This window comes from Garra rufa, chromosome 22 (assembly GCF_049309525.1).
Source record: "Garra rufa chromosome 22, GarRuf1.0, whole genome shotgun sequence".
Classification (NCBI taxonomy): domain Eukaryota; kingdom Metazoa; phylum Chordata; class Actinopteri; order Cypriniformes; family Cyprinidae; genus Garra; species Garra rufa.
The window spans coordinates 4,815,211-4,828,585 of NC_133382.1; the positions used below are offsets into that span (position 1 = coordinate 4,815,211).

At 36.3% G+C, this 13,375-nt stretch overlaps 1 protein-coding gene across 4 annotated transcripts in view; it reads right to left on the minus strand.

The window, feature by feature from the left end:
* mprip (myosin phosphatase Rho interacting protein) overlaps positions 1-13,352 on the minus strand; it is a 79,567-nt gene extending 66,215 nt beyond the window's left edge. For all 4 annotated transcript variants that reach the window (XM_073827836.1, XM_073827834.1, XM_073827835.1 and 1 more), the window contains exon 1: positions 12,528-13,352. In XM_073827836.1, the coding sequence (XP_073683937.1) occupies positions 12,528-12,650 (123 nt within the window). In that variant the 5' untranslated portion in view covers positions 12,651-13,352. The remainder of the gene's footprint in view (positions 1-12,527) is intronic.
* Positions 13,353-13,375: the final 23 nt, after the last annotated feature.

Genomic DNA, 13,375 nt, shown 5'->3' on the forward strand with positions numbered 1-13,375 from the left:
CACAAATGCTCATCTTGCACTAGCTCAACCTCACGCATTACATAATGATGCACGTGTCACATAGGCAGAAGTACTGACCCAATGCTTACAAAGCGAACGTGCAAAGAAAGTCAAATGTCCTTTACCCAAAAAAAAAGGTAAAACAATAATGTCAGATATTTTTGAAGTTGGAGAAGAAAATGAGATAAAGTTTTTCACCCTACCTTTTTGAAACAAAGTACACAGATGAAGCTTCCTAGCTAGTGCAAGACAAGCATTAGTGGTTATCATGTATCTACAATTAAAAAAAATTTTCTTTAAAAATGATTGATCGCTTCACAAGATAAGACCCTTATTCTTTGGCTGGGATCATGTAAAGGCCTTTGAAGCTGCATTGAAACTGCAATTTGGACCTTTAACCCATTGGCCACCACTGAAATCCATTACAAGGAGAAGAAAAAAAAAAAACATGAACGGACGACATGAGTGGAAATAAATTATCAGGACATTTTTATTCTGGAAGTGAACTTCTTTTAAGCTAAATATGACACTATTGTCTTTTAGAGTTGCTTTACAGCAGAATCTGACAGTAGTCTTCATAGGTGAGTTTCTGCAACTGTTTTTGCAATTTCTTACTCTGAAGCTGCTTTGACACGATCTGTATTGTTCAAGCGATAATACATTCACATGACTTGACTTGATATGTAGGGATGGGAAACTTTAGGCACCTTAAGATTCAATCCAATTTGCATTCTGGGAATCATGACCCAATTCCAAACAGTTTTATTTTATTTTTTAAATCAAGTAATTCATTAATGAGTTACCGCCTTTGAATGTCAAGTTTATTTTGTGCATTTTTATTAAATTACTTTGAAGTACTTCAAAATATACAATATAGCAAATGAAGAACAACAAAGAAACACATTACAAAAATCAAACAGGCTTTAATGAAGAACTTCACTTCCAGAACAAAAATGTACAGATAATTTACTCACCCCCTTGTCATCCAAGATGTTCATGTCTTTCTTTTTTCAGTCATAAAGAAATTATGGTTAAGGAAAATATGTCAGGATTTCTCTCCATATAGTGGACTTCTATGGTGCCTACAAGTTTAAACTTCCAAAATACAGTTTAAATGCAGCTTCAAAGGGCTATAAACGATCCCAGCCAAGGAAGAAGGGTCTTACCTAGCAAAACGATTGGTTATTTTCTAAAAAAAAAATTACAATTTAAAGACTCCTTAACCGCAAATGCTCGTCTTGTCTAGCTCTGTGTGTACTCTGTGTATTCCGGTTCAAGCCAGTTAGGGTATGCAGAAAAACTCCCGTCTCATTTTCTCTTCTAACTTCTAAATCGTCCTACATCGCTGTTTTATATATTTTTTTTGTAAATGTTGTTTGATCTTTTTTGCACGTTCATTTTGCAAACACTGGGTCAGTACTTCTGCAGCGATGTAGGATGATTTTAAAGTTGGAGGAGAAAATGAGATGGGAGTTTTTCGACATACCCTAACTGTCTTGAACTGGAGTACATACAGAGCTAGACGAGACAAGCATTTAAGGTTTAAAAGTATATAAATTGTAATTTGTTTTTAGAAAACAACCTATCGTTTCTCTAGTTAAGACCCTTGGCTGGGATCATTTAGAGCCCTTTGAAGCTGCATTTAAACTGCATTTTGGAAGTTCAAACTCACGGACACCACGGAAGTCCACTATATGGAAAGAAATCCTGAAATGTTTTCCTCAAAAAACAAAATTTCTTTATGACTGAAGAAAAAAAGATATGAACATGACACTGGGTAAACAGTCTGTAAATTTTTGTTCTGGAAGTGAACTTCTTTTTTAAAAGCTTCTAGACAAAGAGCAGAGAGTTCATTTTCTCTTTTTCTGAGCATTATTGCTGTTTGATTATTACTAATAACATCACAGACCACAGCGGGTCTGATATATACAGATATATTTTGACATATCAGGGGGGTGTTCCATAAAACAAGTTTACCAAATAAGCCAGGCTTATTTCAGTTAGTCTGACTTATTGTCACTTGTTTTTGGCTCAAAATAAGTCAGACTAACTGAAATAAGCCTGACTTATTTGGTAAACTTGTTTTATGGTCCTGTTCTTAAAACAAAATTGTTTACAAGAATCACTGAAGAGAGAATCGTAGTGCATCGATATTTTCCCCCCCAAGCCCTCCCCATAAGTACCCATAAATACATCTTTAAAACAACAGAGGATACCTGGGGACCAAATTTAGCTGCTTTCCTCTGTGGAAGAGGTGGGGGATTGGAAGCAAAACAAAACACAGCTGTGACTCTAGCATGTGAGCAGCGGCACACCCCTGCGCTTTCCTTCCTCTCTCCAGCTTCACGTCTAACCCTACGGCCCCACCGGCCGCATCACGTTTAACTCCCAATTTCCTCCCAGGCTGAATCCTGAGGGCGGCCGGCTCCCAGCGGTCCACTTTATCCCTGCATCCCCTGGACGCACTCGCCCTGAACTTCTACCCCCCCTGCCTAAACAAACCCAACGCCCACCCCGGGCCCAACCGCAGCTTCAGAAGTGGGAGCGACCTCTGGGAAACTCTGCTCCACTTTCCCAACACACACTTCCTTTCACAAGCCCCCGTCCCGCCCGCTCACAGCAGACCTCCTTCTGCATGGGAATCACACTGGGACGCTTCAAGCCACTTGATGCAACTTTCCATTTTTAACATGCGGGCTAGACCTCGAAGCAAAAGACAACTCTATAAGACCTGTATTAATCCTGCTGCTTGCGCTATGAGATATCATTAGGAAGCTGGAATTATATTCAAGCAATTCGATTTCTGGATCAAGCTCCTGAAGATGAATCTTCTTGCTTTCAAAATCAGAAAAAAACGGATCATTTGGCACTGTAGAGCTAATAAAAGCCAAGTCCCATATGAGCTGATCTCTTTTAATGGACTCAATGCATGATTGCTTTCTCATTTAGCCTCAAAAGGCACTGCAACTTCAGGTGCAATGCAGTGTGTCGAAATTGTGAGAAATTTTAGCATGAAATGAAATCTTCATTGAAGTGTTACATGAGAGGATAGAACACTACTAATACAATTCACCTTCACAAAAAATATATTTATTAAAGCTTCTAGAAATGTTAGGTTTAATCTAATATGCTAAAATGTTATGTTTATTATAAATAATGTTATATACACTGCCGATCAAAAGTTTGGGATCAGCATGAACCTGTGAAACTTTTTTCAGGATCAATAAAAGGTTAAAAAGAACAGCATTTATTTAAAATAGAAAGGTCTTCTAACAATATACACTACTGTTCACAACTTTGGTGCTTTTATTCTTTCTTTTTTTGAAAGAAATTAATACTTTTAATCACTAAGGAGGTGTTCAATTAATAAAAAGTGATAGCATAGATTTACGCTGTTAGAAAATATTTATATTTTGAATAAAGAGTCACAGGTTCCAAAAAGGTTTTTGGCAGCACAACTGTTTCCAACATTGATAATTCTACTAATAAATCAGAATATTAGAATGATTTCTAAAGGACCAACACTTAAGAGTAACAGCTGATGAAAATTCAGCTTTGCATCACAGGAATAAATAATATTTTAAAGTGTACTAAAATAATAAAATAAAACATTTTATATTGTTTTCTGTATTCAAAATTGTACATATACAAACTGCCAGTCAAAAATTTGGGATTAGTAAGATTTTTGACTTTTTTTTTTTTTTTTTTACTGAAAAAGTCCTTTATGCTCATCAAGGCTGCATTTATCAAAAATATATTTAAAAAAAACAGCAATATTGTGAAATATTGCAATTTAAAACCGTTTCCTAATTTAATATACTTTAAAATAGGGTTGCACGGTATACCGGTACTACGGTAGTATCGCGATACTAAAGCTTACAAATACCCGCGGTGCCATTGCATTTTTTAAACGGTAGTATCGCCCATACGGTAGCACCGTAAGATATGTTGCATGCACGGCAGGAACACTGTTTAAAACGTTCATGCACGCCAGCAGAAACATTACAAGTAGGGATGCTCATATTGACCGTTTAACCGTTAACCGACAGTAAGAATTTTAACCGATTATTACTATCAGTTAAACGGTTTAAAGGGGTTTTTTTCTATTCTTTTTTTTTTTTTTTTTTACGTTTGCTGCATGGTGAAAGAAATAATGCTATTTGTAAGTTATCCGTTTACTCACGTGCGCAAGTCGACACGTGCAGTGTGGCTGTACAGACATATTTCGCTTCACCTTTACTTAGTAAACAGATGTAGTATATGCAACTCAATGGCAAGTGGCGTTATTGGGTTATCAGAGAGTGAATCCGTGAGTGAATGTATTCAAATTCTGAATGAATTATAGTCTAGAAAGTGCGCAATAGGCGCTCCCATTACAATCACTGGAAAGCTATCACTCATCCTAGAGTAGTTCATCGCAATCTCATAAAGTTATTAAAAAGTAATAAAATAACCTTTACACTGCACAAATAATCTCTTATTTATATAATGCCAACACTTTCTTTGTTTTAATAAGAGAATTCGCGAAAGTGTAGAAATCAGCAAAACTGAAACCGGCACTTTGGTTGGTGAGTGGATTGTAACATAGCCTCCTCTGATTGGCACAGTGATAATCGAATCAACATACATGTCTGTGATTGGCTATTGCTGAACGATGTAAAACACATGCTTCTCCACACGAATATGACAGTGAATGGAAGTCCCGAACCGCAAATTGAAAGGGTTTTTGTGATGGTGTTTTGTTCGCGGATCTAAGAGTTAACAGGCAGCGGTCCTGCCTATCCGTACAGCATGTCCACATGTTAAAAACTAGGCACACTGAGGTATTGGCTGGCCTGCTATATATTTTTATGTCCGACGAGAAGAATAAGACCGGTACAGTTCTTCAAAGTGCATAAAAGGATTCAGTGTGTTTTAGTTTTGTCATCTTAATTAGCTAGTTATTTAATTTATACATATTTAGTGTAGGCCTATTTATATTCTTCTTTTTTTTCATTCAGAACCGCTGCTGATGCATGATAATTTAAGTATGTCAATACAGTTTTTGTTGTTGCTCTGTATGCTGCTGTTTGCACGTTAAAATAAAACATTTGCTTGTATTTTTAATGTATCATCACAGATACTCGTGCATTCTATTTTTATTTTAAACTAATTTATTATTCTAATTTTATCAGTTAACGGTTAATGTTCGGATAACGAGCAGCGGTTGTCGGTCAGGAAAATTAACCGAAATGAGCATCCCTAATTACAAGTTGACTGCCAAAATGCCTTTCTGCTGTGCGTTGTGTAGTACAGTCTGTGTCTACGCTTTATGTGCTATTCAGTGTTCCCCGACGCTTCAGTTCAGTTTGAAATGAGAAGTTGCGCGCGCATGTCGTTGTTCACGCTGCAGTTTATCAGAAGAGAGGGTCTGATTCAGACTGTCTGGTGTTATTTAAAAAGTAGCAGCTCAAGAATCAATTATTCAACATCAAAATATTTTACTAGAAAGAATTTTCGTATTTTTATTCATTTGCCCACTTTTAGAACAAGTGTAATAATTCGTTTCTGGAAGCATCTTTGCGATCATGAATGCAATTCCATTCATGAACATAGTGGTTTTGCACTTAGTTCTTATCAATCATTATATATGTATTTTTTAACATTATAAATGAATACGTTTTAATATACAAGCTGCTAACTTGGAAATTTTAAGATATGGGCCATATCTTAATGGCAGCAAAAATGCTCGTGACAGTTCAGCAATATGACACGAGCGAGATGTTTTTGTTTCGTTTCTGTGTTTGAATCCGAATCCGAGTTGGTTTGGGCGAATCACTGATTCACTAAGCCATTCATAAAAACAGTCATTTGATTCACTCTTGAATGATTCAGCCGTTTTTGAAAGAATCGTTTGAACGACTCAGTTATTTAATCATGAACACTGCTGCCACCTGCTGGCGGTTTTAAGTTTCCCATCATATACATTATTTTCAAACATATTTCTATATTCAGAGTTTTGCATTTAAAACATTAATCTTATAACATTATTTATGCAATTATTAGTACAATCTAAATGTCATGAGTTTTGTTTACATGATTTCCTGGATAACAATAGCCAGTCATTCATTCACATTAATGAAGTATTCAGAGAAAAATCTTGCCTGTTTTGATTTACATCTTTTTATTTATGAATTTTTTATGTGCATGGTATCGTGATACTACTTGGTATCGTGATACTTCAGCTGGTATAGTATCGTAAGTCATTTTTATGGTATCGTGACAACCCTACTTTAAAATATAATTTATTCCTGTGATGCAAAGTTTATCATTCTAAATATACATATTATTAAATTATCAACAACTACTAAAAATATGACTTTGCTACTACAGCTTGGGAGAATATGATATGAGAAGCTCACATAGAACTATAGTTTTTAGTGGAAATACATGTACATATAAAGCCAGTTTCCATAGAGTCAATTCCATCGAGCTTGCTCTAGAAGGTCTTGAGAGAAGTCAAGAGCATACTTTAAGGAACGAGTCTGTGAAGATTACAGTATTTTGAAAGCCTTTTACCCCCTGGGTAAGTAAATGACTATGTGCTGCCAACATTTCCTCAAAGGAACCGTTTGACTCAAACATCCAACGTGTACAGTAACATTCAGCTTCCTCTGTGAATTACACAGAGGAACAGATAAGGTAACTCAATTGTTTACATATTTTCTCGTATATATTACATAGATCCACAATGGTCAACCTTTCAGTCATTAGAATTAAGGTCATTTTTTGATTTGTAGAATGTTTGCTGTTGCAACAGTTTTGAACAGTTGCAACAGTAGAATTTTTGCTTTGTTACAAAACTGTTACAATGTCGGATTTTCTTCTTGAAGACTTGTAGAACCTTTGCTTGGTTTCAAAACTGTTACAATGTTGCATTTTCTTGTTTGCTTCGTTAGAAAACTGTTACAATGTTGCAATTTCCTCTTGTAGACTTGTAGATTGTTTGCTTTGTTACAAAACTGTTACAATGTTGCACTTTCTTCTTTGTTCACATAGCAATATTTTAAAGCATGTCAAAAGGTGTTCATACAAATCACATGTGAATAAAACTGTCCTCCCATTGTTAAGAGTGCACCTGTTTATTTTCCTCACAGCATAATCCATTAAAATGGACTGACAATCAAACTTGGTTCACTGAGTTGGATTGCTTTTTCACCAAAACCCAACTGGTTTCATTTGGGCCAAGACCACCTCATTTCAGGAGATCTCAGACTGATTTTTTGTTCCGTCTCGATGCAAATCCAAGTGTAACTGGCGTGTACATATATGCCACAATCCAAACTAAGGGAGAAAATGTGCCAGATTCACAAACATGCCAACATACCAACACTCTGAAATTGGAAAACTATGAAGGTTAACTACATTTGACAGTTATTTACTAATCAAAATAATAAAGCAAACATTTCAAAATGCTCAAGGCATTCTTGGCAAAAATGTAGTCAAACAATTGGGACTGGAATATTCTGCTTTGCCAGGTAATAGAAAAGAAGATGTGGGAACTTTAGATTTGATCTGTGAACAAATCTGACAAATGGAGTTTCTGATGTCAGTTTGATCAGTCGTAAACTTGCATAACTCACATCAAGCACATAAATTTGACCATAATTGATGAGCTCCATGCACGTTTGTGGACCAATGTTTACATACACTGCCGCTCAAAAATTTGGGATCGGTAAGATCTTTAAAGACATTTCTTATGCTCATCAAGGCTGCATTTATTTGATGAAAAATACAGAAAAAAAATGTTATATTGTGAAATATTGTTTCAATTTAAAATAACTGTTTTCTATGACAACAATGTTTTAAAATGTAATTTATTCCTGTGACACAAAGATACATTTTCAGCATCATTACTCCGTCTTCAGTGTCATATGATCCTTCAGAAACCATTCTAATATGCTGATTTATTATCAATGTTGAAAACAGTTCTGGTGCTCAATATTTTTTTGGAACCTGTGATACTGTTTTTCAGGATTATTTGATTAATAAAAGGTCAAAAAAAACAGCAATTATATTCTCTTTTTTGAAACAATAGCATATATTAACATTGTTCGAAAATATTTTATTTTGAATAAATGCAATTCTTTTTAACTTATTCGTCAAAGAATCTTGAAAAAAAAAAACAGTCACAGGTTCCAAAAAAACTATCATTGATAATTGTAATAAATCAGCATATTAGAATGATTTCTGAAGGATACTTAAGACTGGAGTAACAGCTGATGAAAATTCAGCTTTGCATCACAGGAATAATTTATTTTAAAGTATATTAAAATAAAAAAACAGTATTTTATATTGTAATAAAATGTTGCAATATTACTGTTTTTTTCTGTATTTTTGATCGAATAAATGCAGCCTTGATGAAGTCTTACTGGTCCTAAGCTTTTGAGCGTCAGTTTATGAATAAAAGCCTAAATTAATTTTGTAATTGCCTCTCTTCAGATAACTTGGATTATTTTAAGTCAAAAGATTGCATAGACTTCCTACAGCTTTTAGGAACAAAAGGTTGCAGCCCTAATAACAACAATGGCTGTAATTAAAATTCTAGAATGTACTTGGTTTAACCGTATGGTCAGTGTCTAATCGGAACATAATACTGTTGTCAAAACAAAAAGAAATCATAAACTAAGCATCTGAGGATGACTCTTACACAACACCAAAGCCCAAAAAAGGGTTTGATGCAGTAATGAACACTGGGTCATCTTAGCAGGATTAGCGAGTGATGTAATCCATAACAATGACTCATGAAACTGGCACAGAACGGGTTAACCGTTGGTAATCTCACTTCAACCACAACACACATGCTGGAGGATGCTGACGTCGCTCGACGGCTCTGAAGGGTATGGGATCAATTTAAAAAAAACACAACAGGCCCTTATGGTCTTAAAATTTTCCTCTCATTCATTCTCTTTCAAGAGCACATATGGAAATATGGTCACAGTTTTTGTTTTCATGCAATCAACCAAAGCGTTCTTTCATTGAATAAGATAAATAGAGGGGTGGAAATACATTGGATTTGTAAGAAACGGACTCCAACTTGAGCTCACATCAGACACATGCAGAAATGCACGGAGACGGCCAATTATTTCCCAATCTCCAGCAGCAAAGTACCTGTAATCCTTACATGGCTCAGAAACGCTTTGGTTTTGACAACATTCGTTTTAATAAAAAAAAATCCCCTAGCAAAAAAACAATTCCTTCTTACATTTCAGAAATATTCACCTGGAAGGTTTTTACATAGAGCTAATGTACAGTACAATGACCAAAGTGGGTGTCAAATGGTTGCCATTAGGGGTGGGCAATATGACCTAAAATCAATATCACGGTATTTTTCATCTTTTGAACGGTGAAGGTATAATATCACGGTATTACTTTCTTTGGTACATTTTGGGAGGAGTAGCCTGTCCTGTCCCTTTAGTATGTGAATAAAGTTCATATTTTTATAATATAATAAGTAAATGGTAGGTATCCTTATCAAAAATAGACATGGGAGAGTATTATGCATTCTCAACATATTTATTTTACAAAAAAACCTAAAGATCTTACTTAGTGTACAACAAAACAAAAATTATTTTTTATTGAAATTTAATTTCTGCAATATTTAAAACCTTTAAATAACTGGGGGAAAATCAACCCATGGCAACAGTTCAAAAGTCTGTGGGGAAAAACACGGACTTGGCAACCGTACATCCAACACGAGCTGCTGGAGTTAATGTCATTGCACACATGAGTATGAAATTTTCGTCCGAGATTTTTGTACGTAAAAAAATAAAAAATAAAAAAAAAATACAGATTATGTTAATCGAGTTTACACACTGCCTCTGAAACTTTCGTCCGTCATGAAAAAATTCGGATCGTGTTTGATTTTCTGCATTTTCGCATCCATAATAAGCATTTTGATAAGGATGGCGAATATGAGAGAGAGAAAAAAAAAAAAAAAAAACGCATACGAAAATTGGACTCAGTGTACAATGACCTTTAGATTTGAATGATCACGGGTCGAAAGTAATAAGAGATACAAAAATAGACTGAAGGATTTGCTGCAATCTTGTACTCACTGACAAATATCTATTATAAGATGTGCTGCTCCCTTTACACAGAGTGTGCGTTATCGTAAAATCGAAAGTAAAAGTAAATAGCGCGAGCACTCATTTAAAAGCGATTTCTATACCCTGCATATTGAAAGTGCGGAAATTATATAGGCTACAATATTAGTCCGCCTCGCGCCCGCTCAATTTGTGTTCCGCTGTGTAAATCCTTCGGGCCGGCCGACCGGGAAAAGTCCCGGTCGTCCCGATTGCCACTCCGCCCCTGGTATAGGCTACAGACCTTTCTTCAACCTTTCTTCTTTGTTTAATGGCCACTCCCCTTTTGCCTACCACCTGCAAAGCTGATACGAATATGTTTTACTTTTTTATTTACAACAAGATATATAGTATAAGGACAGGTATTCAGATCACAACTGAACGTTTGAAGAAAATGTAATGCCTTATTATTTAGAATTAGCTATTATTGATGTAAATGCAGCCGTTCGAGGCAAATAATTGATTTATTACGGTATTGACGATATTAGAAAATCCATGTCGTGGCGAACTGTCACACCGGTGATGACTATGACACCGGTGTACCGCCCACCCCTAGTAGCCATATTATAAATATAGTTAGCTGGAACATGACTGCCCTTTAAAAGGTTAGTTCTCTCATTAATTACTCATCCTGCCATTCCAAACCTTTGTTCATCTTTGAAACAAAAATTAAGATATTTTTGATGAAATCTAAGAGCTTTCTGACCCTCTGTTTTCTTTGTGCACAAAAGCATTCTCATAGCTTCATAAAATTACAGTTGAAACACTGATGTGACATGGACTACTTTAACAATGTCCTTACGTTTCTGGACCTTGAATGTGGAAGGACCCTCTCAGATTTCATTAAAATATCTTAATTTGTGTTCAAAAGATGAACAAAGGTATTTTGGGTTTGGAGCGGCATGAGTGTGTGTAATTAATGACAGATTTTTTTTATTTTTTGGGTGAACTATCCCTTTAATGTCAAAATATGATTAAAACTATTTTAGTTGTTGTATCAACACAGTTTTAGCACTGAAACACGGCACGGAAATTTAGTGCTAAATGGTTGTGAAATGCTAAAGAAAACACTTCTAAATCAATTCTCAAAATTGTAACAACATCAGCATAAAATTAAAACAAAATCATTAAAAAGGTGATTCAACTTTAATCCATTAAATACAGGCTGATTTTATAGGTTACTACATATAGAGGGTTTGCCCTTAAGTCACAATTCAGTTACCTGGATGCCCAGCCATATTGGACATCTTTTCGGATGTAAACATCAACATTGATGGCACAATTAATGTACTACGGAATACATTGTTCTGCAAATTTATACCGTCTAAACAATGGAAAAAATGTGTGGAAGCTTCTAAATCAAATAGAAAAAAAACTTATTAAGCAGGAGAGGGCGCAATATTTTGACAAACTAAAATTAATAGGTGGTAAAGATGTGTTCAAGCAGTATTAATTAAGATATTAGCCTAATATTTCACCTACCTGACTGGAAATGATAAGAACAAACACGAATGTTGTCAAGAATCTTGCCCTGGAAATCCAGGTTTAGTTTGGCCAACCACAAATGCCTTTTGTTGCTCAGACAGTTTTTGCATTCTTCTCCTTAATTTGTTATAACCTTTGGCAGTCTATAGTACTCCAAATGTTTTCCCGGTCTGATCAATTAGTACAACCCAAAACATGACAATAATTGAACATGTTCAGCAGCAATAATCAGCAAAATATGGGAGCTTCCTATGGTTCAGTGGCATTGTTTACGTTCACTGCTGCCAATATGGCCGATTGATTACGCGTTGTAAAAACACTCCATACAAACATTCGGAAAACACTTTTCATTTCACCTTTTTTTTTATAATCAAACAACTTAATTGCCATCCTTTCACTAGAGCACAAGAATAAAAGAACGATTCTATGCAGAAAACACTTGGATTGCGATTGGAGTTGAGCAGCGACAGATTACAGAACGTCTGGAACGAAGTTTTAACCAATCAGAAATCAGAAGTAGATCTCTGCTGGCTTCTGATTGGTCAATACCAAAACGTTCCAAGCGCTGAAAACACAAATACAGTAAATACATTAGATCAGTCACAAGCTTCCGTAAAAAAATCATTAAAAAAGTACCTGCTGTAAAAAGCCTCGAAAACCCTATCATGACACCAGTTTTAAAGTTAACAGGACAAACCCTTTCTAAACAAACAAGCCTAAAAGGCTGATTAGTGGTCACCGCAAACTGATCAATAAAGCGAGGTCAGCTAATGGAAATCAATTGTCAGCTTTACTATCTACAATCACTAAGTCACCACAGGGAAAACTGCATTTTTTCGAACAAGGCATTTCGCGTTTACCCATTCACATGAACGAATTCGGAGTGATATAACGTTAACCGAAACGAGCCGTTCATACCTGATTGAGATCCTGGTCCGTCAGCAGATGCAGCTCTCGCGGCTTGAAGCAGTTCTGACATTTGCTTTTGTTGAAAATGTTCGCTTGAAATTTCCTACACGTGTTTTCCTTAGCACTAGACATCTTATTCCTGTATTTGTGCGCGTATCAAATCCCAGCGACGAAAATTAGACAGACAGCAATAATCCCGACGCTCTTTCATCCGATTCTTGACACGGTCTTCATGCAAAACATGACCGGTAACAGCAGCTTTACGTTACTCCTCGAATCTCCTTTGCAGCAGCCAAACTAGTCCACCAGCACAATGTGAGTAGTTTATATAAGCAAATCTCTAGTTAACAGGCCTGCTCAGTGTTTTGGCTGATGTGCTTGAGTTCATGGCCTGGCCTCACAAAGCGACTCTCTAATCTCATTTCTGGGCGAATCAATGCTGGAATTGTGCAAGCGGTAAACAAAGCGATTATTTCACGTGTTCCTCCGGTCAAACGAAGCTGGACCTTTTAGGAAGCGATTGAGGAAAAAAAAACCGCTGGTGAGGTATCCCGGTTTTCAATCCCAATGGCAAATTCTCTCTCTCAGGCGGCTCGAAGTTTTCACGCACTTCACTGCTAGCGTCAGTTAGCTCGCTAATGAAGCCTCTCCCCCTGCTCGTTTAGCGGAGCTTTAAATATCCCAATGTTCGGCGAAGCTGACATGTTATCCTCCGCCGGTACCGTGCATGTCTTAGCTCGAACCTCACGGCTCCATGAGCTGGGATAAACGCGTCGTTTCGAAGGTTTTCCAGGCTAGCGAGGGTCTGTTTTCTCTCCCCTCAGTCGCGCTCGAGCTTCTTTCCCAATGGAGGGAGG